A 26,692-nucleotide genomic window follows, 5' to 3' on the forward strand; every position below is an offset into this window, starting at 1 on the left:
CATTCGAAAGATACTCTATTGGATGGATGGATGGACGGACGGATGGATGGTGCTTACTGACTAATAATGTTTTTGATATGTTGTGAAAAAGCTAAACCTTCACATTCACTACTTGATTTTACAGTTTTCAGATTGGCACATTTTTTTCATCCGTTGCATGAAAACTTGAGCACTTATGAAGTTATGCTGCTGTTAGGGTAAACTGACGGTATGAACATCCCTTTGATCTGCAGCCCGGCCATGACAAAACACTGGGAGGCTGAGCTGGAGGCACTAAAGGGAAACAATGCCAAGCTAACGGCAGCTCTGCTGGAGTCCACAGCCAACGTCAAACAGTGGAAACAACAACTGGCTGCCTACCAGGAGGAGGCCGAGAGACTACACAAACGGGTGAGGGACAGGACAGGAAAGCTTTCTCGTTTTCATGTGTGATTCATTAATTCAAATCAAATAGGAGGGATCATTTGGAAAGGATGGTGTGAAGTCAAGATGAGAGGACGGGAGACAGAACAGAGATAGTTGTTGGCACGAGGGAGAGTAAAGAACAGGTAGTCTGGACATAAAAGTTCTTGATTTTGTTGTGCCCGTCTGTCTCCGTTGATCTCCATGTTGTCCTTTCAGGTGACGGAGCTCGAGTGCCAGAGCAACCAGACCCCAGTGATCAAATCCCAGAAGACCGAACTGAACCAAACAATAGAGGAACTGGAGAACACACTAAGGGATAAAGAAGAGGTGTGTGTGTGTGTGTGTGTCATAGGGAAAAGAGCACCCTACATTCATGCTACACAGACTTTAACGCTGTTTTTATGTCCTTTAGGAAATGGAAAAGTTGAAAGAGGAATTGGAAAACATGAACGATCTGATGGAGCAAAAAGACACCCTTACCCAGAAACTTGAGGTGAGTGATACAAAGAGACATTAACCTTTTGCAGCCTGGAGCACTGGTTGGCCACTTTTTGGGTAATTTCTTCTGTCGTTGCTAAATGCCTTATTCTGATGTTTTGAAAGAAACCAAGCCAACTTAATCAGATTTCAAAGGGTTAAACATATAACTGTCCCCCAAAGTATCAGCACATCCTTTGTCCTTACTCACAAGCCCCCCAGGAAGTGCACCGGGCTTTGAAGCCAATACTACTAGGTGGAAGCTAGCAATAGCTCTAATCTCTATATGTTGGGCATCAGTAACTACAGCTTGTTTCTAGTAGTCAGAAGTTGGAGTATGTTTATTCGCATTGACTCTATCAAATAAACTATATAAAATAAAAAATAAATTAGTAGTGGCCACACGGTGGAATTACAACTCCCGGTCCATCATGTGATGCCATCGGGCCCAAAAATACTTTTTCCACTGACTTACGTTGGAAAAGAGATGTCTCTAACTCAGCGGATATATTATTTTTAGCATTACAACCCCCTCAAAATGCCTAATTTCACATCATGAATTAATCTATTTAATCTTTAAATCTATCAGACCAATGATGCGGAAGCAGCACCGATCATCCAGGTAATTTCCAAGGATCATGGAAGTTATGTGGTATGACGCATGCGCAAGGTAACCGGAGCTGTGATGTTGAACGGTTACAGCAGAAGGCGCTACAAATAAAGCAATGGCCTTTGCTGAGCTGCTTTTTGGGTGCACCCTTTTTAGCCTCCTCGGATGCGCTGGGCCAGAACTTTTTTGGTTCACTCGAATGGATGGTGGCCAAGCATTTCCTATACATCTCATAAGCATCTGTTTTTTTGTCTTTTATTGAGGATTCTTTTACTGATTGCAGAATTATAATTCTCACTCCTATCGTTCCAAATATATTTCAACACACAGCCGATGGCGGACGCCTCTGTGACGCGAATTAATTATTACCATGTTCGATGATAGTGCACTACCTGTTGAATCTTTCAGAAAGTGGAGACCAGATTTTACTGTGCATGTGTTGTACCCCAATGATATTACGAAACATGATGTTGTAACCTTTCTATTAACCTCCTTGGTAATTTCACACTGGAAAAAAAGCTTTTTTTTGGCTTCATGCAACACTGGGCAACTTTCACAGGAATGAACGGGGCCCTGCCTCGAGTGCTGTATCCAGATCTCTTAATACATCCATGTTATTTACCTCCTAATGACACAAACCTGCCAACAATGCTGTTTGTCCTCCTCCAGGAGACGGAGCTGCGCAGTAGGGTGCTGGAGGAGCAGCTGGCAGGGGCTGAGCAGCGGCTGGAGGAGAACCAGGAGGAGCAGGAGAATTTCAGGAAGAGCCTGCGGACGCTGCTGGAGCTGCTGGACGGCAAGATCTTTGAGCTGACAGAGCTCAGAGACACCTTGGCTCGGCTCATAGAGGAAGCCAGCTAGAGACGGAGCTGCCTAATCTTCACAGACAGAGCCATATGATAATTTACAGCCCGACTCACCCACACCGAATTTACCCACCTTCCTCCTACAACCCTCCACACACATTTAAACTGAGACACTGCCCCAATTCTGATTTTGCTCAAAAAAGGGCAGCTAACTCCCCAAATTTACCTTGCAGGCATCAAGCTCCAACCCACCGCAGGCACTCCTGTAGTTCGAGACAACGCAGGGACTACCTCATCTTGCCTTTTGAATGGCTGGTGTAGGCGTAACCTCGGTTGAATTGATCTCCACTTCATGGCAATTGCCCCCAAACCCACCCACACACTTTCAAAGAGTTAACTTGAGAACTGTGCCTCAGTGCCATCTGCTGTTTGACTGGGAGAGCTGCACCACAGCTTGCAGCAACACACACACGCACACACACACACACACGCACACACACACACACACACACCTTCTCTTCCTCTCTAAACTGCCCCCCCAGGGGAATGTTGAAAGTCATGTGGAAATAATTGCTGTTAAGACTCAGAGAACTGCGCCAAAGCTGCCAAATCCCACGAAAATATTGTCCTCTAACTAGCAGATGCTTTGATCCAAAGTGACTTACTGTACAGAGAAACAGAGTTCCATGTTTGAGCCCGGGCTGCCAGCGAAGCGTGTCACTGGAAACAGAGAATTAAAGGACGGCTCTCAACAAATCAGTCAGTCTTATCTATTGGCCAGGACACACAGGGCTGCTGGGAAATGAAGTTTGGTTTACTTACCGACTGCTATATATCCACACCCCATTTAAAATAATACATGATAGATGAATCCTCCTGAGGCATGCTTTTGCCACGCATAAATTCGACATTAGATTCCCCGTATCCAGACTGCTTCCACCGTCACAAACACCTGACCTGTCTTCCTGCCAAACTCAGTGTGGTGTGTGTTCCCCGAACGAGGCCTGACCTTCGACATTAACATGTGCCTTCAAAGCACATATGCGCCGTGGACACATGTTTGTACATAATATGTGTGTGTGTGATTTGTGCTGTGAGAGAAAGACCCTGTTTTGGACATCAAGGCCCACACACGCACACACACACACACACACCTACACACACTGAGCAATACCAGACAGGCTCTATACGACACCTCTATCTAACTCTATCAGGTACTCTACTCAGTGGACTCATGCAGATAGGTCAAATGCAACTTAGCTGATCCCCCCCACCCCCCATACTCAGTCTGACAGAAAGTGAACTACTGTTGACCGCAAAACCTGTGTGGCAGCCCTGTCTGGTCGAAGTAGTGCATCGCGAAGGGCTTACAGAGCGTCATCTATGTGTTCATAAAATCTCCACCCTCAGTGAAACTGGCCACAGATTTTCACTCCTCACGGGTGAACACAGAACTGTACTCAGTTTGTATTCTTTTTCTTTTTTTTTTTTACACAGAATATAACACTGATGATATAATTATAGAACTGTATAAGACAACTTTCTACTCATGATGTTGTAAATGAATGGATGGATTACTTAAAATGCAGTAACGCCCTGCAGTGGCTTATTGTTGTGTATTAACCCACGGGAAAAAAAGTATTGCTTAGTTATTATAGAGTATCTAGTCTGTAGGTGAACAATGAAAACCTCTTCAATATATATTTAAAATGCAACACAATGTTAACACATCGTGTTAAACGTTCTGTACCAAAACATACACTTCTGAAGCAGCTCCTGTACTGATAAAATCCAAAAATGCATCTTTTTAAAACCACTCAATTTCTAAAAAGTTATATCCTCACTTAAAATGCTGCTTCTATTACCTTTTAATTGAGCACCCTGTTTGCACTGTGTTATTACACTGTTGTAACTACATTATATATCAAGAGATTTGCATTATATACTAGCACAGCATAATTCTGTACTTAAAATATTGTAGTTAGTTACACAGGTTAATACACTGGAATAAGACCCATGTAAAGGAAGTTACCCAATTTTTTTTTTTCTTTTTCTGGTTAACTCTGACAGTCGAATGACAGAGATGGAATACCTTGATATTATAATGCTATTGTTAATGAATGCCTTTGTACAGTAGTGGATAAGAAGCTTTTCATTCTCCTGTTTTGTAACTTATGGTATTTAAATGTAGGTATTATTATTATTATTATTATTGTATTTAGAGGTATGAGAAGACTGGCAATATTTTTGACTATTTAAAGTAATTTTGAACTCATGATATTAAAGAGGTACCTCAGGCTAATGATGTTCGTAGATTGGTGAGATGTGTGTGTTTGCAGGTGAAAGGATTTGCCAACACCTGTTGGTGCTTCAGCCAAACTAAATCCTTCAGCCTCCACCAGGCTGAGAACACACCTCTGTGAACTGAGAAATGCTATGTTTTATATTCAAATACAGTGACAGCCGAATTCAGTGTGTGCAAATCGCTTTTGTTCTACTTTATTAACTCAATTTTTCCAACAGTGAAACAGGAAATCTCAGAGTTTGCTTCACAAGGTTTTATTCAAATGCAGGGGCAAGGTTGTAAATAAAAAAAAAGGTTTGAATAAATGAAAATGGTAGGACTAAAGGCAAAAAGGTATTCTTGGAACAGTATGCTCATTACACTACTGTGTAAAAACAACTGCAATGTTTAATAAGTCCACTGTTTTAGGCAATCAATCTGAACTCATTATCATCCATTTACTTGTTTCATCCCTTTTCTTGTATTTCTCTGTTTTGATATTGCACTTTTCATGTGTCTGACTGGATTGTTCAGACAGCGGGTCATGTCAGCCTGTGTGGATAACAGGTCTACGTAAGAAAATGTTTAGAAGCAAAGACATCACAAACGTTTTGGCTGGAAATGCTTTGGAGAAAAAAAAACGGGATACAGATAATGGAATGCAACAAAAAATTACAGTGAGCTAACAAACAAGCTGTGTTAAGGTTATTTATAGATAAGGATCAGTGTAAATCACATGACAGTGTGTCCCAAAGGTCAGTAAGGTGATAGATGGCTGATTGATGGCAAAGGTGTCACATTCTGAGCTCAGTTTCCCAAAAGATTTGAAATCACTATAGATCATTTTTGTAGCGGGGCAACATGAACCTTAGCACAAACAATCTTTTGGGAAACTTTACTCTGGTCAGTTATAGTGACATCAAGTCAGGTAAGGTCTGGGTTAAGTTTAAAGGAATACTACAAAATAATCATTGTATCGGTGACTCATCCTGTCTTACAACTGAATATGTGAAGAAAACTAGGTGTTTCTTGCATGCCTCCACAGTGAACGAAGAATCCAAAAACAGAGAAAATTCTTCATTAATTGGAGTAAAAGGGGTCCATCAGGAAAACATCTGTTTACAAACTCTAACACATCACATACAGTATAATCCAAATCTCATTTATCCAGTTGTATACTCAGTACTTCCCAAACAGATCGCTTTTTCCTTTGGGGAACTGAACTAAAAGTGAAACTTGTCTCTCTTAAAAGCCAAACTCCATAGACAAAAACAATAATTTTACCTTGCTGAACATGGGAGCTGCTGGTCTGCCACTGCCTCTATCAGTTAGTTAGTGAGTGTTACTGTGTGACTTTGGTTTGTTAAAACTAATCTTTAAAAAAAACAGTCACACAATAACACAAACTACAAATCGAGGCAGAGGTAAGCCAACAGCTCCCCTGTTCAGTGATGTAAAATTACTGTTTCGTCAATAAAGTTTGGCTCTGATGAGAGCATAGTTAAATTTCACTTGTAGATCAGTTCCCCATCAGAAAAGGCTGTCTGTTTTAGAATTACTGGGTATAAGACTGGATAAATGAGACTAGGATTATACTGCTAATTGAGTATGAGTAACTGACATTTTCATATAGTTCTGCTGTTGTTTAAAGAGGACCACTTTTACTTCAAGAATTTCCTGTTTTTGGATTCTTTGCTCATAACGTTTTTTTGGGTTTTTTTTTACAAATTAAACATAACACATGGTGAGTAGTTGATACACAAATGATCATTTTGTGGCTATTCCTTTAGGTTAAACATCAGGTCAGGGCTAGAGCTCTGTCTCATGCTACATGATGAGGGTACCATGGACATGGTACCATGTGCTGACAGTGACAGAAGACGTGTAAAAGTGCCTCAGGTTTACTCGCGGGGAAAATACTAAACTCTCTTGTTGCACTGAGCTATTTTCAAGCTGTATAATGTAACATATACTTCCATTCTTATGCTTTCTGCATTGGTGCCTGCTTCATGATAAATCTGTGGATGGCTCTCATCACGAGAACAAGAGAAAAATCTTTGCATCAAAGCTGTTTAAGCCAGTGCACGCTGAGGCTGTTACAGACTCAGACCTTAGTTTATGAATTCACATCTTTAGCTTTATGTTAACATGTATGTGATTCCTCTGCTGCTAAGCATCGTGCCGCCCCTTCCATCACACCTCTGTAGGTCCAGCTCCACATGTCCTTCAGTGCTTTTAAACTTACTACAGATATAACGTTTCGCCAGTGATAAAAAAAAAAGGAATTTCTGTACAGATAAAGTGATTTTAGAATAAGTGCTATCTATCATGAAAGTGCTGAAACAATTTCTTGAAAAGCGGCTGTGGGCTCACTTTACCACTTAAAATGTTTCGGCACGTGTCTGCTATTAGCTCAGCGCGCGGGTCCGTGTGTGCGCGGGCACGTTTTCTCTTCCAGCTCTGTGAGTAACAGGCCTCCTACTGCGCGCTTCTGCCCACTGAGCGCAGAGAAAGAAATTAGGAAAGATGCAACAGAGGAGAGGAGAGAAAGCGAATAAGATGGCAGCAGAAACCGCATCCATCACGACCGCCCGCTCCTCAGCCCACAGTGACTCCCTACGGCGCTGAGAGAACCGAGCCTCCCACAAACCATCCATCATTCAAACGAGCGCATCTCTGCCGCGTCTATCCCACATACGAAGTTCAGTTATCACCAACCAACTGAGCCCACACTTTACAAAGCTTACTGACACAAACCGTGACCGCTAAAGACACTCCGCAGCTCTGCAGGTGACCCTTCATCTCATCCTCTCCCTCTCTGGCTGACCAGCTTCTGCTCAGAGATGTTGTTAGATGTGGCATCAAATGATAAACCTACTGTGACTCTCCGTATCTCCCACCAGCTCGGCCATATGCTGCGGTCGAACAGATGGGTCGATACATATTCCCTCACCCGGAGAGGGGGTGAGAGCTGGGGGAGGTGAAGGTCGGAGGAGGACAAGAGCGGGGGAGGGGCGCGGATCTGGTGTGACAGACTGAAGGATTTACAGTCTTTGTGCAGCGTCAGATTAGAAGAGCGGTGGTCTTTATACTGTCTGACACTAGCGCAGCCGCATGTGACGGGACAAAACCAGCTGTGCAGCATCGTGTGGCTCAGTCATAGTACACTGGTGGAGTGAAAATAGAGAGCGTCAGCAGGGGTGATGGTGTAATGGCGCACAATCTGGACGGTATATCCAGTTCAAATCTCTGTGGGATCTCGTGCTTTTCCCCACGTGATCCCAAATGATCAGCCATACCCATTACATATTTGTGTTACAGTTTGTCTTTTCTAATGCTTTGGGGGCGAAAAAAGTCACAGACCTCACAGCACCAATAGCTCTCCGTATGAGGTTTTCAGTTTTCAGTCAGTGCAGTGTGTTGGTGTAAAATGTGTGCTGTTTCTGAATGTTTAATGCAGCCGCATAAGGCCAGTGCAGAGCTTTTTAACATTTAAATCTGATTACAGGAATAAAACCACAGAAACATACAGTACAAATAAAAACACAAACCACTTCCTTGATGATGGTGAATGTAGTGTGAAAAATGAATGAGCAGGTTGACCATCAGGACTTTGGAGCATTTGGTGAGTTGGTGATATTTGCAATAACTCAAGCTCCGGCGTAGTCACTAGGTACACGTGTGACTGTGTGTGCTTGCCTATGAGTGAATGAGTGTTTGTGCGTGTGAGTGTGCAGTACGACGCAGCACTTTACAGTACAGTACAGTGCATGCAGTGCCAGATAATGCAGGCATCTGTGTGCGTATTATTTGATGAGCCTCTAGCTTTCCCATTCATGGCCGGCCAGCCCGTCGTCATCGGAGTCAGACTCCGGCGAGGCCTCCTTTATGCGGCGAAGCGCCTCGTGGATGCTCCTCGTCAGGGGGTCCGTGGAAGCTGGGAGCTCTCCCTGATCCTTTCTCTCTTTCCTAGGGACACGCCTCAGTTTGACCCCCTTGCGAATCTGAGCCAGGATGCTGTTGGGGTCATCATCGCCCGTCGAAGGAGGCAGAGACCGTTGGTCGACCTTCCTCAGGTGGAAGCTGCCTCTCTTCAGGGAGGCTAGCACCTCGTCCATGGGCGAGCTCACTGTATACAGGAGAGAGGAGGGAGACAAACTGTGATTGGCTCCTGTTATTTACTAATATAGTAGAAAACAGGGATGATGTTTTGGTGAGCCAACCTGGAAGTTAGCTTTACACATTATGTTCAGCCAGATAATCTTTTCAAAGGATATAGGCTATAAAAAAACTACATCGGTCAAATGACTTCAATGTTGCCACCACAGCAGCCTTTTAAAAGCTACAAAATGTACGAGTGGGGTATTTACTGATGTCTTTTATGTCTTAAAATTAAGTGTAGCAAATGTCTTAAGGGGACAGTCCACCCTAAAATCAAAAGCACGTATTTTTTCTCTTACCTGTAGTGCTATTCATAAACCTAGATTGTTTTGGCGTGAGTTGCCAAGAGTTGGAGATATCGGCCGTAGAGACGTCTGCTCTCTATGAAATATAATGGAACAAGATGGTACTCGGCTTTTGGTGCTCAAAGCACAGAAAATCAACATCTGAAGAGCTCAACAGCAACGTCTCTTTCCAGAAATCATGAGCCAGTTACTCAAGATAATCCACAGACCTTGTTGTGAACAGTTTCATGTAGGAACTATTTTCTTTTTCCACCGAACTACATCCACCGACCGCATCACCACACAGAAGGAAGCGTATATTTACTGCTAGCTCACAGAGCACCACTGAGCTAGCTAACGTTACAGCTCAGCTAAAGGGGGACACCATTCATGAGTAGATGCACGTTTCCTTCTGCGTGGTGCTGGTGATGTGGTTGGTGGGTGTAGTTTGGTAGAAAAAAAAAGTCTGTAAATGAAACTGTTGCAGGTAAGAGGGAAAAAAACTGTCCCTTTAAACTTGTGTTAGCCGCAGACCTTATCTCAAACACTAACCAAACACCCACTCAAAAAAAATCATTGACTTTAAGACAAAAGAACCGGAAGTGCTAACATGCTAAGTCATTTCAGGGTTTCAGGACTTATTCCTGCTATGGTGCTCAGTGGTTCCAGTACCTCTTCTGCTGTGGGAGTCAAACTCTGGAGTCTTCCTCAGCTTTTTGCGGGCGCTCACCAGTTGGCTACTGTCAAAGAAGCGAGGGATAAACGGACCAAGTGGGGAGAGGGAGAGCTCTTCTGCTGTATTCTTCCCATCAATCTTCTGCCCGTGCCGACCAGGGCTCCCAGAGGGCGACACCTCCTCCTTTATCGGCAGAGGAGGTGGAGGGGGAGGTGGAGGAGGAGGAGACATAGGGGATGCTAGCAGTGAGGACAGGGAGCAGGGTGAGCAGGAGGAGTCTGCAGGACTGGGCACAGGTAGAGGAGGAAGGGACGCGGTGAGGACCGTAACGGGCTGAGTGGTGAGCGTGGAGCTGGGGTCCGTCTGCACACTGGTACTGAGACACAGCGGCTGTCCCTGCGTCTGGACACTGTCCACTCTCTCCTCTCTCTCACTGACGCTGTACATCTCCATGCTCCTTCCACGCTCTCTTCTTCTGGTGTGGGACACGCGTAGTCGAGTGGACTTCAGAATCACCTGACCTGGGTACCGCTGGAGAAACACACAACAAGAGACTGCAGTCAATGAGTAAGAAAAAAATAAATAAATACAAATGATTAAATAAATACATTTAAGGAGGGCACATACCTGTTTGAAAGTGCGTAACCTGTCCAGAGTTCTCTGTCTCTCCTGACTAACTCTGCTGCTCTTCCTCTCCTCGTCTTCCTGTTCTTCATTTTTCAGCTAAAAAAAAAAAGGTTTAGAATATGTCCGACAATGGTTTACAGTATACATCATTAAGAAACATAGTACACCTGTAAGACCTGGTGGGATATAGAGTCCTTGTGGATGCTTTGACGTTTTAGCTGTTTCTGAGTGTGGCTGGATACACAGATCTCCTGCACAAAGTCAGGACAAAAAAACCAAACATCAACAAACTGATCAACACAGCATCCTGCATACTGATAATTACAATGTAGATTTAACAGGACACACTTTCATGGGTCATTTCTGCTTGAATATGACATCCCAATCAAACAAAACACACACTTCTACATATTGAAGAGTATGTGGAATCCAGGATTTACTCTGAGGGATAAAAATGAGAGTGTGAGTGATGTGTACACACCCTTTTGTTCCTCAGATAGGAGCGCTTGGCAGTGATGCGGCCCCTTCTAGCCTCCAGCTGTCGAGCGCTGACCTGAAGTCGGCCCAGCTCTTCCCTCTCAGCAGTATCGTCCCCTTTCATATCATCTGCACTTTCAAAGGTGTCATAGTACACCACCTCATCCCGGCGCTCTGAAAACACACAAACATAAGTATATATATCGACATGTGTGGACACACAGGTTCAGATCTTTCGGGTATAAAAAAACTGGCTAAAGAGTGCTTCTTCCCACGTGTAGGTCTTAAAATGGATTTTAAACTTGGATTTTGTACATTTTTATTTATCTGATGTTGCTGGTTGTTTGATGAATTTGCTGGTCTTGAGTACACTGGTGTTTTGTTGGAGTTGATCTGAGTATGTGCCCAAACACTTCATGGATTGCACCTGAGACAGTCATCTAGCGTTCCTCTGACTGTCTGACATCAGCCTGGTACATCTGTGAGCTGCCTCTTGTTTTCATGTCCTGATGAAGACTGTATGCCGAAATGTGTAGGCGTCAAGCCCATTTATTAAAGGCTTTTTTTGGTGCCTTGGATTTTTTTGTTTTTACTTATTTACCAAAGAAACAACTCCACCCTCTCCTGTGTGTGTTTGACAGATGCACCAGTAATGCACAGAGTGTTAATTCAGGATATCTTGCAGCAGGTTCATGCAACATCCAACAGTATCTGAATTGTAATGTCCTGTCAGGACTCTCTTAAAATGAGATATCTTATATGGATAATTCAATACTCTTCAACTTAGACCTATTTTCCCATGTTTTTGTGTGACTAATGAGAGCAACATTTTTTAAAAACTGATTGAGTGAGAAAGCTGCAGCCGCCAGACAGAGAACAGGCTGCAATGTAAAAACTCAAACATTTGGGCAACGTCAATTTACATCCATTTAAAGTCATTTTCGCCACTGACAGGCTCAGATTATTAGTGTCTGGGATTCCTACAGAGATATACTTTTTGTTTAAAGAGCAAAATCCAGGCCCAAAATTGATTTCATCAAACACACTACACACCATTAAAATAAACGGTATTTTTAGCATGTATAGAGTCGGCATATTTTCCCATCAAACTGGGTAAAAATGTTTGTTTGAACTGTGGGAAAATGAACCGAGACTTTTGTTTTGTTTGTCTGTCAACTTCAGATGACGTGTGTTTTGTTATGATAAAATTACTGTTTATTTAAATGAAGTTTGGTGGCTTTGGCGACAGAAATTTCATCCTGTGAGCAAAATGTGTCCAAAACGGGCTAATATATTCATTAAAAATACCTGACATCTGTCTGCGAATGCTGTCTAGTTGAGCAGTGAGGAGCAGCTCTTCACACTGTAGTATCTCAGCCTGGATGTCGTACAGTTGGAGCTGGAGCTCATAGTACTGTGTCTCCATGTGGTCTAAGAGGGCCATGGCATCCTCACTGCTACACAGACTCTGCATCTGAAGGGACAGGATAAAAAATTCTCATAAAACAACTGTGTGTGTGTTTGTGCATATATGTTTTGTATGGTGTTGAATGTTAGTACCACACCTCCTCTCGAAGTGTGTGTTTCCTCTGCTCCAGACAGATCTCCCTGGCTCTCTGGAGCTGTAAAGTTTCCTTGGCGACAGAGTAGCGGAGTCTTTCCATGCGCTCCACCGCAGCGGTCCATGAAGACTTACCAAACTTGCGCTGGTCCACCTTCATACGCTCATACACCCCTACACACACACGATCAACAGAAGGCAGTGCACAGGGGCTGAGTGATATTTCCACACAGTTCAAAGTGATGTGTTCTCACGTGAAAGTGAGTCACCGACACGATCAAATAACTTTCTCCTCTGATAATGCGAGTGGGCATTCACCCACACCTTTATTTCTTTTAATGTGATGACTCAAGTCTCACAGGAGTAAAGCTTTATTACAAGAATGCAGAGGGAGACATCTACGGGCCACATTTGGACACTACAGCTTCTTTCATTCCAGTTTGCACTTGCAGCCACTCTCTTATCTGCTTTTGGATCTAATAAGTGTCAGACAATAAATGGACCAATCAGTAGTGGAGAGGAAAGTGCGATAAGCACGGGCACACTGTGGAGTAACCCTGCACAGAGACAATCTGCTGGCAGAGCTGTTTGATCAATAGGTTGTCCTTGTTTCTTCCTGTCCCTGTCAAACCATGGCTGTCTGCACTGCCTCATTAATACCAAATCACATTAGCTCTGGCATTCAAAAACCACACACAGGTCAATAGCAGGCCAATTCTACCACTCTGTCTGTGTGTGTGTGTGTGTCTGTGTGTGTGTGTGTGTGTGTGTGTGTCTGTGTGTGTGTGTGTGTGTGTGTGTGTGTGTGTGTGTGTGTCAAAGTCATCCCTCTGCTGCTTTATTGACTTGACATTGGCAGTGACAGTGATGGCATATTGTACCTTTCTGGGCTCTGGCAGTGATCTCAAAGTATTTTACAGTAAACTCCTGGATGTTGAGGACTGCCTCCTGAGCTTTCTTCTGCCAGTCAGAGTCCTCCTTTTTTAGAGCTTCAATCCGCCTTGGGCCCAAGTAGTCATTCTCCATGGAAATCTGTTGAGAGAGGATGAGCATATTTTTGTGAGCAAGGCTAAGAACGCCGACAAGCCTTAGTGAAGGAGTGTGACAAAGAATTATCTTGTGAAAAATAAAGTCCTTAGAAGCATAAATTGGACAATTTAAAAAATATGCACATACTGTGATAAAGTATATTTTAAGAGACAGTGGATGAATGTGTAGTAAACAAATGTGAGGTGATCAAAGATAAAACATGGTAGTTCTATGTGCACAGTACAGCCAACGCAGTCTCACTAATACCTGGAAGTTAGAGGTACATTCATAAAAATCCAGACTGAGGAGATACACCGCTTCATTTGAGATTCAGAGCTGGCTGTATACCAAAATTTGTTCATTACTGCCACAAAAAGTAGCAAGAGTAAATGGGCTTAAAGGGACAGTTCACCCAAAAACCAAAAAAACATATAGTTCCTCTAACCTGTGGTGCTATTTATCAATCTAGATTGTCCCAGTGGAGTGTTGGAGATAGCAGCCGTAGAGATGTCTGGCTTTTCTCTAATATTACGGCACTAGATAGCACTCAGCTTCTGCTGCTCAAAGGGCCAAAAATACATCTGAAAAACTAAAAAGACAGACATCTCTACAGTTGATGACAATTAGCAACTGACACACACACACACACACACACGCACAAAAAAAAATCTAGTTTTAAAAAATAGCACTACAGGTAAGAGGGAAATAAGTATTTTGGATTTTTGAGTGAACTGTTCCTTTAACAAAAAAAAAAACAAAGGGGAAAAACAGAAATGTTTTCCCTAATAATACTAATAATACTCTCCTCAACACATGATGTCGAGACAGACTGTCTGTCTAAAATGGCTGAATGCTGTGAGGAACAGGAAAAGTTAGAAATGCACATTTTAACTGGTTGATTTTACCTGAGAAAGCAGGCATGGAGACATTACACTGGAGACAGTGACATTATGCAGTATTTTAAACGTGCCGATTCAAACACACCTGTGCAATCACAACTTCTTATATTACATTTTCAAACAGCTTATAAAAACATATTCAACCCTAAGACAGAGCAAAGGAGATTAATATTGCATAGAAATATAAGTGTAAAATGACTTCTGGCCCTTTTTTATGATGATTAAAAGGAAGAACAATGTAACAATTATTTTACCATTTATGAACACTTAGGCAGCCAATTACAACCTGTAATATAATATCTTTTACTAAGTGCAATGTGGTGCTTTTTAGAGAAAGTTAAAGACCATAATGGAAACATGGCAACACCATGTCTATATTAACAAAACACAGATAGCTCACTGATCAGCGCAGGGCAAATTTTTTAAAGAATTTAAAATAATAATAATAATAATAATAATAATAATAATAATAATAGATGGGACTTACAGTATATAGCGCTTTTCTAGGTACTCAAAGATGCTTTACATGAAATGCAAAAGAAAAACAAATACATTAACTTAAACTAACTTAAATTAACTACCAGATGAGGAAAACAAACGGTGTCAATGCAGCACAAAGAAGGAAAGTGAGCAGCAGAGGTTACAGAGCTGCTTCCCCGTCTGCCCCTTAGTAACCTCACTGCACCTCAGCTCACACTGTGTTTCTCAGCAGTGCACCAGTATCATTTACTTCTGCAACTGCCTGCTGTCGCCAGCGCACATCCCTTTAATGTCCACTTCTTTTCTGCATGGCTATACATGGTGTAATTTCAGACATGTCGGCTTCACATCCAGTGATTTATGTTACTGTAAATCTTCTTTTTCATGAAAACCTACCATCTAAAAATGCATTTTAAAAAACATATAGGCCTACCAACTTTTTGGATATACTGTATAGCATTGTTTTGCCCTTGTGAATGAAAATGATTAAAGGCTACATGATGATCAGAGGATACACTGAGACTACTAAAACACTGACTCATCAACACACTGCCTATTTCATAACTGTGGAATTCACGATTATTGTCAATATACTCACTATTTTTCATACTTTCTTTGTTAATCTTATGGTTAGTTAATGTTTCATCTTATTGCCTGACATACAGAATCAGCTTTCTGTTTTCTTTGTTTTAAATGATCATCTAAATTTGTCCATTGAAAATCCTAAATTTGCCAGAGTAGATAAGGCTCGCAGAACCAGGGGCCTCTTTTAAATCACTTCTTAAAACCTACTTTTATTGCTTTTATGTGATTTTGTGTATTCATTTATCTTTTTATCCCACCCTGATCTTGCCTATAATAATAATAATAATAATAATAATAATAATAATAATAATAATAATAATAATGATAATAATAATAATAACGTATTTACTGCTTTTATTCTTTTTAGTGTAGTTGTTTTTATCCGTTTTTTTAATCATTGTTATCTCTATTTCTTATTATCATCTGTTTTTGTTCTGATGTGTTCTGTTTTTTAATTCTACCTTAACATCTGTCAAACAATAATGTCTTAGTTTGGCATTTCTGTTTGGTGGCTATTGTTACGTCGCCTCTGCTTTGCTTTGTTTGTCAAAGCACTTTGTAAACTCTGTTTTTAAAGTCGCTACACACATTAAGTTATTATTATTATTTATACATTAACCGTTTTCCAGCTCACACAATACAGTAATCTCATTTTCCAGTGGTCTTTTTTCTCTCTCAATGTCTATCATTCATTTTTACTGTAACTATTCAATTTATAGATTTCTCTAATAAGGCATTTTGATAAAACATACCTCTGTACAGCGCTAAAAAAACATACACAACATAAGCATGCGGTGCAATGGAGAGAGCAATCCAAAGCTCCAAATATTAAAGACATAAATAATGACAGATGATACAGGACATGAAAGAAAAATATGAAAAATTGACCAGAAAAATGTAACAGAGAACCCACAACTAAGGAAACTCAGATGAGCGACAGAAAGCCATGCTGTGTCTGAGGCACAGACGCTGCAGGCTATAAATAGACCCGGAAGTACAATTTCAACACCCGCTCTCCCCTCCTCACACTGGTAGGAGGTTCCATGGTGTAATGGTTAGCACTCTGGACTCTGAATCCAGCGATCCGAGTTCAAATCTCGGTGGGACCTGCAGGTTTTTTCAACTACTTAGCCCTCCTCACTGGCAAAGCCCCCCCTACATACTGACGTATGTTTGAGAAACTTATCACACTGCAGTAAAAAACCACACAACAGAGAGACAGACAGGAAGAGAGCTGGCTCCGACAAAAACAACTCAGCAGAGAAGACATGATCCGAGTTGACTCTCAACTTTGACCTGGTAGTTATGCAGTGGGTCACAGGTCACAGGCCTAGTTGCCTGGTTTGTAGAGAAATGTGAGAGTTACATGTACAGTATGCAGGTTTTCTCTTTGCATCTTTCTAAACTGTAAAGTAAGCCTCTAAATGCTCCACAGGACAGAAAGAATCTAAAGTCTAAAGTCCTGCGAGGTGGAAATAAAGGACAGCGTCATAGCATCCTTTCTGTATGAGCTAAGAAATAGGTTGTAACAATCAGCTATATATCCTATTATCGTGTCCTTCTCTCAGCATAACAATAGATTTGGTTCAATAACACAAAACAAATTCAAGGGAATTTTATCATTTATCAGGAATCAGATTTTCTGGAAATCAGACTGTTTTTTTATCAAATTGATTATAGATCCTAATGCCACTTGATTGAAAGGCAGTTTTTTCATGCAGTACTACAATTCAGATGTTAATGTATCAGAATTTTGAAAACAGAGTCCCCTATTTAATCTAGGATGGTCTAAAAATAGTTTTCATAAATAAAAGAAGTGATGGAAACTGTCACTTATTATCCTAAATATTACTTTCTTTGGGGTGGTCGCCAGGTATTTGCCTGTGTTTAATACTTGATATTTTTTCTACAAAAAACTTCAACAAGGGAAATGACACTTGAAACAAAGGACAATAACAGCAGATTGCCAGCTCAGATGCAGATTCAACATGCTGAATCAGCTGAAATAAAGGCGACAAGGGCCAACAGTGCGGGGCACATCTCAAAACTGTCAAAACTGTGACCTGACACACCCCAAGCCCAGCTGTTTCCTTGGTGTGTGTCTGGGCTAACAGAGGGCGCTGATTAATGAAATTACTCTGATTGGTAGTTCAGCTCAGTGTACGAGAAGAGAGACGGAGGTGAGGAAAGAAGACATGAGATCAAAACTTGCTATATGAGCTAAATTTGTTTTCTGCAGGTGTAGAACGTACATGCTGTTGGTTGCAGTCTGTGCAGTGTGTTCAAATGCATATTTTAACTGAGACAAAGGCGACGTGAGACAACACAAGAGTCAGTCTTAGTTGGCACTAATTCTTTGATTTCTGTTTGGTGTTTCTGGGCCTTAAAGGGACATAACTCACTGCTGACACTCCCGTCTTTAAGAGACTGACTGTGTCTCATCTCCACAGCAGAACTGGGATTGGGAGCATTTATTCAGCCACGCCTAAAGTGTGAAGTTCTCCAACCTTGTCCTCCATCCCTCCATTTCTGCTGCATGCCTGCTGATCCCAGTGTGTCAGCATCATCCTGTGCCTGCATTAAACCTATAGGACCACACACAACATGACTTATTCATGTCTCTGTGAGACTGCAGGAAACTGGAGATCCATGGGGCTTCATTCCAGCTCACAGTATGTCACTCAGCCTCCAGCTGCCACGCCCCAAGTGTTTCAGATTAACTGTGAAAGAGTACAAAACTGACAGGAAGGCGTATCCATCCACAGCTGGGAAAAACTGTGTCCGTTTGCTTCTTTACTTACGGATGTTGTGTAGTAATGTGATATTGAAGTTATTTTATTATCGATGTGAGTCAGTGAGCTAAATATAAACGTGCCATCAGCTCTGCAATAATGATTTCCACCTTTCCACCAGTTATCAGCATCCATCTGCCCTTTGGAATAAGACACATCTCACCACCACCCTCCAAATGACTTACCAACCGTACGGCATCTTATCAGAATAAACAAGAGAGGCAATTTTAATAGATCACAGTCAAATATGCATACATAAACTGATGCACACACACACACACACACACACACACACACACACACACACACACATTGCTCCACACACACAGAGCAGATTGTATTTTAAGAGACTTGAGAATTTCCTGTGACCATCTATTGTGTTTTATGACCGTGCCATGTTGGCGCCTGTAGAGAAATACATCACTGAATCTAGATCCCTCTGCATGATGGTGAACTTCCCACACATGCAAGTTTAACATAACATTTAAAAAAAATAAATAATTTAAAAAATCAAAATATAAAGTCAAACTACCACAAACAACTCAAAAAAACACAACTACTTAGTCACATTTGTCATTTTCTCACACTTTGATTTCAATAGTAGACACGATTTTTTCATAACTAAAATCAGCTGGCCATCTGTGTGTGTGTGTGTGTCTGTGTGTGCATGTGTGTGTGTGTGTACTGTATACTTGTCAGTGGAGAACTGACAAGTATACAACTCCAAAAGTTGAGGAGGCTTGACTGAACGCCAAATAGGTTTTGGCACATTACTAGGTCAACGGATTTGGGCCCAAACTCTGTAAGAGCCTAGTTTTTCTGAGACAAATCCACCCAAAATCTTAAAGATCTTCCGTGGAGCTAACTCTTCATGCACCCACATACAAATGCAACCTTGGTGCAAGTTGTTACCTTGATCTGCTGTCTGCGTAGCATTGCTAGTTCCCTCATGTCTCTGAAGGGCTGCAGCAGGTACTGGTACAGCTGTGTGGAGGCCTCCAGCAGGCCTCCGTAGACCTCGTCTTCCTCCTCATACAGCTCCAACAGCTCCACCATACTGTCCATGGTCTTGTGCTTATCCAGCAGCTGCATCACATGCACAAACAGGAAGAACATTTTATCAATGTCAAAATACAAATAACTTTCAGAATATCAGAGTAGATTAATATTTATAGCCTCTTTTAAAATCTCTTTAAAACCCCTATTAAATGTAGTGCGGGACGGGGCCTCCTAAGAGCTCCAAACAGACAGAAAATATAAAGACAGTTGGAAGGACCTTGACTTTAAGTGTCTGTTACGCACATATCAGAAGAAGTGCACACTGATCAAACACACTATAAGTCTATAAGTGTCTGTAACTTTTAACCTTTCAACCCCCCAATCTGTAGTTTTTATGTACCACATATCTGAACTCCCAGAAAACTGCAGGTCTGCTGCTAATTTCTTTTAATCTAATGTTGAAACTTTCCTGTTTGCTGCTACATTATAAGAAATCGAATATGTATTCATTTTTTTATTACACCACACTGTAACTTTTATTCATATATGTTATACCTGTTTTGGTCTTGTTTTTATTTTCTATTCTCTGGCTCTTCAACTGCATTTTTACTTGCATTTAAATGTCCTTTTGTTTGAGTTTGTCTCAATGCTTTTTATGTAAAACACCTTGAATTGCCTCGTTGTCGAAATGTTCATAAAATTGCATCTTTTCTGAGTCTTAACTAGGAGTTGAATTCCCCCTCAGTCTCCCCTGTAATTTGAACCATGGCTATGTAGATGTAGATAATGTTGATGAAACGTGTTTGCAGTTGGTTGTTGTCCGTGTAACAGTTTGATAACAGTGAAAGGAAAGTGAAAGGAAATCAGTAAACACATCATATACATCCATCAGTATCACTCAGCAGTGAATGGAAACTTGCACCTCACTGTGAGATTAAGACCATACCTTGTGTAACTGTAAATAATAGGAGTATATTTGAGTGCAGTCTGAGTGAGCAGAGTCCTTTCTGCTGCTGGGAAGAAGATCAATACACACACATTTTTGCCAGACTGAACAATCCTGCAGGCTACCAGCAGGCACTGAAATAGCCATTAACTCAGCCCTCAAATGGAGTGGGAGGATCAATAGGCCAGTATGTGTGTGTGTGTGTGTGTGTGTGTGTGTGTGTGTGTGTGAGATGCTAACTGTGCCTGTGTTTGAATGAACTACTGTACTGAGGATTTGCTGTTATAAAGAGCTGAATAAGATCAGTAGCGTTCCATCCATCTTAAGGATGAATACACCTTCAAGCAGACTGGAGATCCCAAACAAAGACGTACATTTATTGAAATAACAGGAGCAAATACGTTCGGGCTGGTTGGTGCACATTCTGCAAAACTGATGGCTCTGCTGTTTGATGTTTTTGCTCAGGAAGGGCAGTTGGGCAAAGCTTCCTGTGTCTGGTTTTCTGTCTTTTTTTATTTTGAACGTGTGTGTGTGTGTGTGTGTGTGTGTGTGTGTGTGTGTGTGTGTGTGTGTGTGTGGGAGTGGGTGTGGGAATGACATGCGGGTGATTCGTCTCTGCTACTCATAACCTCATTTCCCTGCCAAAAGCGGAGCCGAAAAGGAAATGCCTCAGCCAGAAGTCATACAACACATCAGTATACATGGATTTAGTCTTTTAACTCTTTCTTGCTTTTTCAAAGACGTGAATATACAGGTACATGTAACATTTATTTTGTGATCTGTCTGTACTGCTGGAGTAATGAACGGTTTAAGCTTAAAATAAACTCACTTTTTAAAATACTAACCTTAAAAGGCTGTTTTCCTCAAAATATCTTTTCTCACTCTAAGCCAAAAGTTTCAGCCTCAGTAGTACACACGTAAACCAAACCTTCCAATTTTATTCCTATTTATTTTCTGATAGTTTTTACAGAATGGTTTATTGATCCATAGCATGATTTATAGAGCATTTTATTCCTAAAAACATGACAACATTTGTCTTGTTTTTTTTTTATAGCTGTTGATGGTATTTTCAAATTTACAGAGCTAAAAAAGAGTTCCCAAAATAAATTCCAAATTCCATATTAGAGTCCAAAAACATTTGACTCTAATATGTCAACAGCATGAAAAACACGATCCTAGCTTAATCAAATGTTCAGATTTCTGATCTGGAAATGTGCATATTTGATTAGATAATGCCTATAATGTGTGTATTAGAAAGTTGGTTAATCTAAAATGGCATCGTCCTGGTCAATACTACATGTATCTGAAAGATATTAATTCCATAAATAAAGGTAACAGTCAAAGTTAATGTGGCATCCACTATAATGCCAGTCAGGAGTGATGCTGCGCTGCTAAAACTGTCAAACTCTTCCATTAAAGCTCTCTCTCACCTGCTCTCTCAGAGGACTTCTTGCACTCTCTGGCTCCATAAGTCAAGGCTGCATTAATCCAACCCCATTGATTAGTAGGACAATGTGAGAGCCAGAGAGTATCAGTGTAATGTCTGTTTATATTAAGAGCAGTTATTCAATCACTAGCTGCTGGTGTGTAAGAGGAGCTGCAGGCTCGAGGTGTGTATGGTGTCTGGATTATGTCTCCACTGTGCAGAGTCAAAGATGCAGAGCAGTTATCATTTAGTCTTATTATTGCTGCTAGTATTTGGCTTTATATACAAACAGAAGAAATGTTTCTTAATGTTACTTCAAGACGTCTTTTACAACTATTTATATAATGCACGTAAAGCTCATTTTCTGCTGACAATCATGTCTGAACGCACCGGTGGCTGGTTTGAAACCATGTATGCGTCTATATTCTTTGTTATTTGGCACAGTAACATGTTTTAACCATAGACAGTCTATGGTTTTATCAGCAGTTTGTCAGCAGGATTACAGAAAAACAACAGCCCCGGTTACCATGAAACTTGGTGGAAGACTGTAACATGGGCCTGAAAAAAAGGCATTAAATTTCGGAAGTTATCCAAAACATGGGGTTTATATAGTAACTATTCTTTACTTTTTGATAGCACTGCAAGGCAGGGTATTTGGCCTCGGTGCAGGTCTGCCCCTCTAGTTTTGTTCTGTTTTCACCACATACAGAGTTCGTACATTTCAAATTTCTAAAGTTTTTGTTTTTGTTTCAGCCATTAAGACTGATGCTTTTTCACTCTCTTGTGCACGCTTAAACTACAGGATATGTATTCCTCTCTTTTAATACTGACGTTTTGAATAAAGTGTTGTTTTCAATTTAAAGCAAGAATGTTTCACTATTTATGAAATAATTATTTCCTGATACATAGATTTGTCTAAAAATCATTGTCTGTTTCTGCATTTTCTCCTACATTTTTTTCCTAACAACAGTATAAAAACAAACGAGACAGTGAAAGAAATCTGATATATATCATCTTATTACAGTCAGTGACTCTCTGCCATTAAAAATTTAAATATAGTGTGTTACTTGAGTCTTTATACATAAATAAGCCAGAAAGGCCCGCTAAAAATGGTGATCCCCTGAATATTAAAGACACTGCAGCTGAAAGTTGGCTGTAGGTAAAATCTTGGTAGCATCCCGCCCCGTTTTAAACTGTCTCATCCACTGCATGGGAGACAGTCCAGGACGGCTCCATAGAAAAGCTGAGATTCATGCTTTATCAAGTTCTGTTCTGTTAAAAGGAAATTTTAGCATTTTTTGAACTTTTCATGTTTGGTGTCTAAATGACTTATGGAGCCAACAATTTTTGAATTTAGTCCAGTATTGAGTGAGAGTGCTGCAGCCTCAGCTGTGAGACAAGCTGCAATGTCATCCCTATTGGACGTTTTGAACTGTCAATGTATGTCCACTAAAAGTGCTTGTTTTTTGCCACTGACGGGCTCAGAGTGTTATTTTAAGTGTCTGAAATCATAACAGAAAGGCTTTTCTTTTCCTTTAGCTCTGTCAGTTCAGTCCCGCTTAAGGAAAACCCTCGTTCTGAAATCTCGCAGGATGTGACTTGCAATAACGTTAGTAGGAGTTTAAGAGAGAAGTACTAGGAAGAGAGTGTTGTGTTGCAGCACAGAAAGGATAGCTTGGTGTTATATAAAATATTTTAAATGACATGGCCGACTATTTAGTTGATTTTGACAGTGTGTAGAAGTCAGAGATTTCAGGAGCAGACATCTCTTTGGTTGCACACACTATCAAACATCAAGCAAAAAATCTGCTTCATTTCTCTGATGTAATGTCGTCTGACACTCATACGATCTGAGACTGTCAGTGGCAAAATAAAGCAACACTTTTAGGAGATGTTAATCGTCAGCGCGCAATTGCCCACAGGGATTACATCCACAGCCTGATCTGCCACTGCGGCTGGAGCGGTCTCTCTCAAACCTGGACCAATTTCAGAATTTGTTGTATCCATTAGTTACCTCGACACATAGCCATGGAAAAACGGGGTCCAGGTTAGAAAACACAAGTTTCTCTCTAAAGAGCAGCACACAGCTGTTTCCCTGAGCTTTTCTATGAAATCATCCGGGACTGCCTCCCATGCAGTCTCTGAGACAGGGTTTGCAACCTGAGAAGGTGACTTTGCACATTACATCAACAAGTTAATTTGAAAAGGAGAGAAGTGCTTGAAGTGTGTGTGTGTGTGTGTGTGTGTGTGTGTGTGTGTGTGTGTGTGTGTGTGCACGAGCATGACTCTCAGCTATGTAAGCAGCAGACAGCAGCCATGCTGAGGGTATAATATTCCACAGAGGATTTACTTTGTTCAACCTAATTTTACAAATTCTTCCTTTCTCATTCCTGCTCTCACCTTTGTATTCTCAAGATAGTTTGTACATGGGAATGAAATGGAAACACATTCTGTGTCGGCTGTTTCATCAGTGCGCAGCACTGTTAAAGGATATGTCTGTATATTTTTGTTTCTCCTATTCTTATGGATACAAGATTGTGATATGGCTTGTTTCATTTTGACCTCTTCTTCTCACAGGCCTTGATTCTTTTCCTGCTTTACATACCTGATATAGGCATCATTAGTAATAATACCAAGTTGACTTTTGTTGCTTGGTTTTCTTCATAAAAGTCCACATGTGGATCTTAGATGTCAGACATACAATATGCCAATACAAAGAGGTAAAAAGCACATATATTGCAGGAAAGAGATGAGCAGAACATAACTTGCAGAAAAACTTATAAACCCTGTCTCACTTGCAAAAAATAATGATTTTAATGCAACGTTTCGCTAATAGACCTTTAGAAGGCAAAACCTGTGACGAAGGTCTATTTAAACGCTGCATTAAATTATTGTTTTTGCAAATTAGACTGTGTGCAGGAGTTTCTTCAACTTCAGTCTGGAGTATCCAAAATAAATAAATAAATAATAATATATATATATTATATGTATATAGATATATAGATATATATATATATATCCATAGAAGTTCCAGTAAAACTGAAACCAAATCAATGTTCTTGAATATAAAGAAAAGACAGTGTCATGAAAGTATGAAAGCAAAGGCCATGAATCAGTCTACTGTCATGTGTTATGCATGACGATAAATGTGCACAGCATGCCAAACCATCAAGGACCAGCAAGAACTAGGTCAGGACCACCTCAGACCATCGTCAATCACCTAAAACCTGCTAAAACCAACTAAACCCAGCTCCCAGCATAAGCTGTTTTTTTCCCCAGCAGGCTTGTCTGGTCATCACAGCAGAAGGACTATGGTCTCACAGTTGTCCAGATGTCCCCCTGTGTGATTGTGAGTGCAGGGAAAGACTGTGCACAGACTGTGTTTATATCACGCTGACGGAGTCATGCAGATGCTGTTGGGGGATCACAGAAACTCTCACCTCTTGCAGATGTTTGGTTGCACGGTTGAGCGCCTCCTCGTACCCGGACTGCCTCAGCTCACTCAGACTCTCATAGTACTCATCCGGGTCATCGTTTTCAGTGAACAGCACCTGCGAGAGGATCTTCCATCCGCACGTATCGAGCGCGTGGCCCAGGTACCTCTGTAAACTGTAGCAGAGCTCGTCCATCTCGGTCTCGGGGACTTCCGCCGGGCCGAACAGCACCGTCCACATCCCGGCGGGCTCCTCCGGGAACACCGGGAGGCAGGGCTCCAGGTCCGAGTTCACCGAGCACAGCTGCTGGTGGATGGAGCGGAGGTCCTGGAAGGAGAAGAGTCCGGCCCAGCTGCAGTCCTCCCTGCTCAGACTGTCCAGCTCCTCCAGGTCCAAGCTGTCCAGTGACGGGGACAGAGGGTCCTCTCTTAGTGATTTCAACACCTCTGTATCAGGACTAACAGGAGACTGAATTTTAACAGGGCTCGGTTTTGTTGCCTTCTTCGGGCTGCAGCCTCTCACCAAAGCCTCCTTGGCTCCTCTGCTCGGGCTCCTGGACACTTTATCTCTGACGGGACTTTCGAGCCATTTTGTTTTGTCCCCTTCCTGTGCAGTCGCCTCCGCCGGTGGGTCCCTGCCAAAGCTTCTCCTCTGCACCGTCCTGTTGTGACACGTAATGGCAAATTTACCCTCCACTTCATTCCAGGCCACGATAAACACAAATTTATGCTTCTCCTTCTCCTCAAACGCATTGGGGCGGACGGCTACCCAGCCCGACTCCAAATTATCCTCCATTGTGAAGGACATGTCTGCAAAGTGATGGGACACAAATATCAACACGGCAACACAAGCTAGCACCGCTCGGGAGTCGGATGCTCTGTCGTAAAAAGGTGTTGAAACAGCGTTTACCAAACACTGTTTTCTCCCCGAGGATGTTTTCCCTGCAGGGCTACCCTCCTTCGCTCGGGCGGGATGTGGAGCAGTGCGGAGTCATTTCCCATCTCTGGCCCACCTGCTTTCCGCTGTCTGACCGCCTTTCTGCTGCAGCTTTGCGGTTAGCTTTGCGACCACACAAGACTCTGACACATTACATGCGACCGTGTGTTGTCGGTAGACCCGCCTGCTGTCAGCTGTGCTCCGTTATTCTCGATCTCCTTTCTCATCATACAGCACCAGCCGGATCCAGAAACTGCAGCGTGCATCGTTCAATTGCAACACACCGAGGGCGTGAGGAGGTGCGACCAGAGGGTTTGTCCGGCTGCACTGTCTCCAAGAAGGTTTGCATCGTCCCCAAACTCATAACATCACCATGTTTTCTTCATCGTTTGCACAGGGAGACCACATACGCAAAAAAATAAATAACGTTGCCTTCATGTGCTGCAGGAATTTCCATTAATCCCCTTACAAAGCACGAGCAAGTGTTTTTACATTTTCACCAGCCTTCACCATTTTGTTACCATTTTTATAATATATTTGTTAAATCGTATTTTTACTGGCTAAATGGAAAGTAAATCACAGTTAACATGTATTATTGTGAAATTCCGCCAAGAGCTGACTGTGTCCGTGGAGCATTTAAACGCAACATCTCCACTTGAGCAGGGCACGTAAGGACGTGCTGACGTTTTTTTTAGGTTGACCAGTGTGGGATGCTTTGCAGAGTAGCTGCAGCATCGAAAACCATGGGCGGATTATTAGACAATCGGCCCCTGAGCACAGACATATTAAAGGCCCCAA

The 26,692-nt window shown here is 41.8% G+C and overlaps 2 protein-coding genes and 1 non-coding gene across 7 annotated transcripts in view; 2 read left to right on the forward strand and 1 right to left on the reverse strand.

The window, feature by feature from the left end:
* homer1b (homer scaffold protein 1b) overlaps nucleotides 1-4,766 on the forward strand; it is a 33,088-nt gene extending 28,322 nt beyond the window's left edge. For all 3 annotated transcript variants that reach the window (XM_088076844.1, XM_088076843.1, XM_088076842.1), the window contains 4 exons: nucleotides 234-390; nucleotides 622-732; nucleotides 818-898; nucleotides 2,162-4,766. In XM_088076844.1, coding sequence (XP_087932970.1) covers nucleotides 234-390; nucleotides 622-732; nucleotides 818-898; nucleotides 2,162-2,353 — 541 coding nt within the window. In that variant the 3' untranslated portion in view covers nucleotides 2,354-4,766. The remainder of the gene's footprint in view (nucleotides 1-233; nucleotides 391-621; nucleotides 733-817; nucleotides 899-2,161) is intronic.
* A 75-nt stretch (nucleotides 4,767-4,841) lies between these two features.
* On the reverse strand, nucleotides 4,842-26,291 carry LOC121944062 (junction-mediating and -regulatory protein-like). 3 transcript variants are annotated; one of them, XM_088076840.1, is made up of 11 exons: nucleotides 25,868-26,291; nucleotides 24,965-25,767; nucleotides 19,066-19,239; nucleotides 13,250-13,400; nucleotides 12,373-12,542; nucleotides 12,116-12,281; nucleotides 10,812-10,981; nucleotides 10,498-10,581; nucleotides 10,331-10,426; nucleotides 9,700-10,234; nucleotides 4,842-8,711 (listed from the first exon to the last, which is right to left on the reverse strand). In XM_088076840.1, exons 2-11 carry the CDS (start codon nucleotides 25,763-25,765, stop codon nucleotides 8,404-8,406), a joined length of 2,655 nt encoding a protein of 884 aa, XP_087932966.1. In that variant the 5' UTR covers nucleotides 25,766-25,767; nucleotides 25,868-26,291; the 3' UTR covers nucleotides 4,842-8,403. The 3 variants fall into 3 exon arrangements, with proteins under 3 accessions (XP_087932966.1, XP_087932967.1, XP_087932965.1); XM_088076841.1 differs by having other exon boundaries at nucleotides 10,507-10,581; nucleotides 24,965-26,291; XM_088076839.1 differs by having other exon boundaries at nucleotides 24,965-26,291.
* trnaq-cug (transfer RNA glutamine (anticodon CUG)) lies at nucleotides 16,399-16,470 on the forward strand. Its single transcript has one exon. It is a non-coding gene; the product is annotated as a tRNA-Gln (tRNA).
* Nucleotides 26,292-26,692: the final 401 nt, after the last annotated feature.

The sequence above is a fragment of the Plectropomus leopardus genome, chromosome 4, assembly GCF_026936395.1.
Source record: "Plectropomus leopardus strain MGB_pleo_1.0 chromosome 4, ASM2693639v1, whole genome shotgun sequence".
NCBI classification, from domain to species: Eukaryota; Metazoa; Chordata; class Actinopteri; order Perciformes; family Serranidae; genus Plectropomus; species Plectropomus leopardus.

Bases quoted from the DNA above. Each gene is read 5' to 3' on its own strand.
- LOC121944062 (XM_088076840.1), bottom strand. From the start codon at position 25,765: ATGTCCTTCACAATGGAGGATAATTTGGAGTCGGGCTGGGTAGCCGTC. The intron at 13,401-19,065 runs GTAACAACTTGC...CTCTCTCAACAG, and splicing joins TACGCAGACAGCAGATCAAG to ATTTCCATGGAGAATGACTA. The intron at 12,543-13,249 runs GTACAATATGCC...GTGTGTGTGTAG, and splicing joins CACTGCCAGAGCCCAGAAAG to GGGTGTATGAGCGTATGAAG.